We start from the raw sequence: 3,490 nt of genomic DNA on the forward strand, positions 1-3,490 counted from the left end.
ATTAATACCAGTTAACAAATGATACTAAAACATTAGTTAACTGTTTTTATTAATACTTAATAATTTAATCAATAATGTCAATAACATCTAAAGTATTTATAATTTGTGAATCAATATTTCTTTGTTGAATGGGATTATAAAATGACTATTTACACATTAGTTAACCGTTATCCACCTGGTAGTTAATCTGTAGTACAGCAGTAACTAGTGTTAATTAAGGTAGTATTATTGTAAAGTGTTACTAGTTTATATGAGTCTATGACTGTGCGCGTCCGAAGCCTTTCACACAAATCCAGTATCACAGGATTTGGTTTGTAATCAGTGAAACGAGGATGTTCGTGTGTGTTTGTGACAACATTTGTGTCTTCATGTATTTCAATAATAACACAGAGTTTTTCATTTTGGAAGAAAATGAAACTTAAAAAAAACCCCTGCTTATTTTGGTTCAATTAATGTGTCCAAGTACATTCCTGTCTATCTATCTATCTATCTATCTATCTTTTTTTTTTTTTTTTTTTTTTGAAACTTTGTTGATGCATATACAGTGTGTTGTAAGTCTGATCATTACAAGAAGCCAGGACACACGTCCACATCTCATACTGCATGGTACACTCGTCAGTCTGTGGATGTAAGATTTCTTTCTCAGCAATGTAATTATCTATTTATATCCAGTTTTTATGAAAGGATTGGTTAACCCAAGTATATATTTTGATATATATTCTTTTTTTTCCTCACTTCCCCCTCTTGGTATCTAAACATGCAGGCAATTTTGGTGTGATAAGCCCGGGTTGGGAAATATCCGACTCTTTGAATCAATTTATAAATAAATTAATAGAATTCAGTCATCGGTCTACGTGGGATCTTTTTCCAAAATAGGTGCACCATTTCTGAAAAGACCTGAAGCTGTCGAATTTGTGAAAGGGACCCGTCTGCTCTGGCATTCGTGCCTTTTGGATAGTTTTTGAACCACCGCTCCCAAAACACCTTTCTGATGTTGGCAGAACTTTCGCTTTTTCCTTTATCTTTCTTAAAACCAGCGATCCAACATTCGCACTAGCTTCATCGGTCTTTTATCATCATTTAGTACAACGTGAAGTTTATTCTAACACCTGCACGTATATGTATTTGCTGCTAAAAAGGCTCTCGGAGCACCACTTATGCTCATTTTATGAGAGCATTGTGGTGAGGAGCTGTTTGAAGCAGCCTCCCCTTTGTAATATTCTCGAAGACGAGCAGAAAATCTGGGGTGCCAAACTGCAGGGATCCTGATTTTTTTTTTTTTTTTTTCCAGGAACGCCCTTCTGTTGGTTTCCATCTTACAAAAACAGTCTCAGGTTTGACCCCGCAGGCAGCAAGTATGTGCCCATCAGCCGCCGCATGTCCTTGAGTGTCCCAGATTTATAAAAAAAAAATAAAAAAAAGAAGCTCTCTCTGGAGGAGGTCAGAGGGGGCGGCAGCGGCTGGAGGATGTGGCCTCGATTTACCCGGAAGCAGCGAGGTGGCTGGACGCGGCGGGGACAATTTTATTCTTAGCGGGCAGGCGGGGGACGACTCCGACGGGGCCCGGTGCCACGCGAGGGGGCGAGAGGGCGGGTCCGACGTCACATCCAGAAGCGTGCGTGGGCGGGGGAGGTGGTTTTGGGGCCTGACTGGGATTAGGGAGGTGCAGGGGTTGTGGGTTCGACTGCTGCTGAGGCAGGACGAAGAGGAGGAAGGTAGAGAGTCAGCGAAATGTCTGAGGAAGAAGGAGGAGGAGGAGGAAGATTTTGCCTTCGTCCTCAGTCTCCGTGGGCTCAGACCTCACCACAGTCGCCCAGCGCACGCACACACACACACACACACACACACACACACACACACACACACACACACACACACACACACACACACACACACACACACACACACACACAGGCGTGTCTGTGTGTGTGTGCGAGGATCAGCTCTTACTGGACGATCTACTGTAAATATGCGTCTGGGAGGAAATGGCTCTGCTTCTTCTTTACTGAGTATATTTACACATAAATATACAGTATATTTACATAAATATACTGTATATGTCGAGGGCATATGTGAGAGTGTATCTGCGTGGTGTCGACTTACGCGGTCTCGTACATGTTTACACGTACACTGTATATACATACGTTGATAGATACGCGTACATGCGCGGATGTGTACGATTGTTTAGACATGTTTGTCGTGTTTTGTTTACGCGTGTGTCTGGATGCATATCATGTGAGCTTATTGCACCGCTTCTGTTAGCCCTCCGCCGCCTCGGGCTCCTTCTTCTCTTTCACTTTTACAGATGACTTCCTGGATACTTTCTTGTCCCCCGACTCCTTCACTTCCTTTTCTTTGTCCTTCTCCTTCTTCTCCTTCTTCTCCTTGGAGGAAGACGTTTCCTTCTTCGACTCCTTCTTCTCCTTGGACGATTCCTTCTTCTCCTTCTTCGCCTCCTTGGCGGACTCCTCGGCGCCTCCCGCTTCGTCTCTCACAGCCGCCTCGGAGGAGTCCCTGGACGCCGCTTTCTTGTCTTTGGAGTCTTTTTCTGAATGAGCGAAAAGAATATAAAGAGATCGTTAACACGCATGTCTCTACATAGGACTAAATCTGTTTACTTATCTACTTCTTATCACTGATTTATTCTTTTTTAAACCATGCATTTTCATTTTTAGCTGTCTATGCAGGCACGGCCTAAAACCAAGTGGCAACGTCTCCCATTGGTTTGTGAACGCCGATATAAGCCGGCGCCATCTTGCTGGTTCAGGAGCGGTTTGGAGCAGGAAGTGACCACATCTGGACGAGCTGGGGAGGAGCCAGCGGTGGATCTGACTGGAAACCCGGCGTTACTATGTCCCGCCTACCGATAGCTGTAACCTGACTGCACCACAGGCCTGTCAATCAAACAGACACGCCCCCCAAAACACGGCTTTTCCAGCCTTATTTTCTATGTTATGACGGGATTATTTTCAGATGGACCGCCAGAAAACTAATAAGGAGTGACTATAGCTAACAACACCAAAATAACGTGGAATATTTTTTTATTGACTTCCAATTTCATGAGGGAAGTTGAGTGGCAGTCTACGGAGCCGGAGCCCTTTAGGAGCCAACCTCTAGTGGCACTCTGTGGTATTGCAGTTTAGGGCACTTCGGCCTCAGCCTCATTTTTCAGGCACGGAAGCCACGTCCACTTTTATATGTGGTTTAAATGGATAAATCTGAAAATGCTTGAACACTAAGTTTTTGCAAAACAATGACGCAAGCTGGTCCAGGCAAAGGTGAAAGCTTAAAGTTTGAAAGAAAGTGAAGACATTTTTTTTTATGTTGCTTCTAACTTTCTCGCATTTTAAATGAGAACTTAAGCGAATGCACACTTGTAGTTACCCACAAACGAATCTAGACTTACATAGATTTTTCATTAGAAAGATTTGACCCTTGCTGTCCATCAGCTTCAATGAGCAGTCACTAAATGACTATTTCATACTTGTTC

General features: G+C 43.3%; 1 protein-coding gene across 2 annotated transcripts in view; it reads right to left on the minus strand.

Annotated features, from left to right (window-relative positions):
- Positions 1-516: 516 nt before the first annotated feature.
- The window catches only part of bbs9 (Bardet-Biedl syndrome 9), a 165,038-nt gene continuing 162,064 nt past the window's right edge, over positions 517-3,490 (minus strand). For both annotated transcript variants that reach the window (XM_069711947.1, XM_069711946.1), the window contains one exon: positions 517-2,548. In XM_069711947.1, the coding sequence (XP_069568048.1) occupies positions 2,259-2,548 (290 nt within the window). In that variant the 3' untranslated portion in view covers positions 517-2,258. The remainder of the gene's footprint in view (positions 2,549-3,490) is intronic.

This window comes from Brachyistius frenatus, unplaced genomic scaffold (assembly GCF_029030835.1).
Source record: "Brachyistius frenatus isolate BFR_SWC_R1_liver_20210118 unplaced genomic scaffold, ASM2903083v1 Contig_104, whole genome shotgun sequence".
Classification (NCBI taxonomy): Eukaryota; Metazoa; Chordata; class Actinopteri; family Embiotocidae; genus Brachyistius; species Brachyistius frenatus.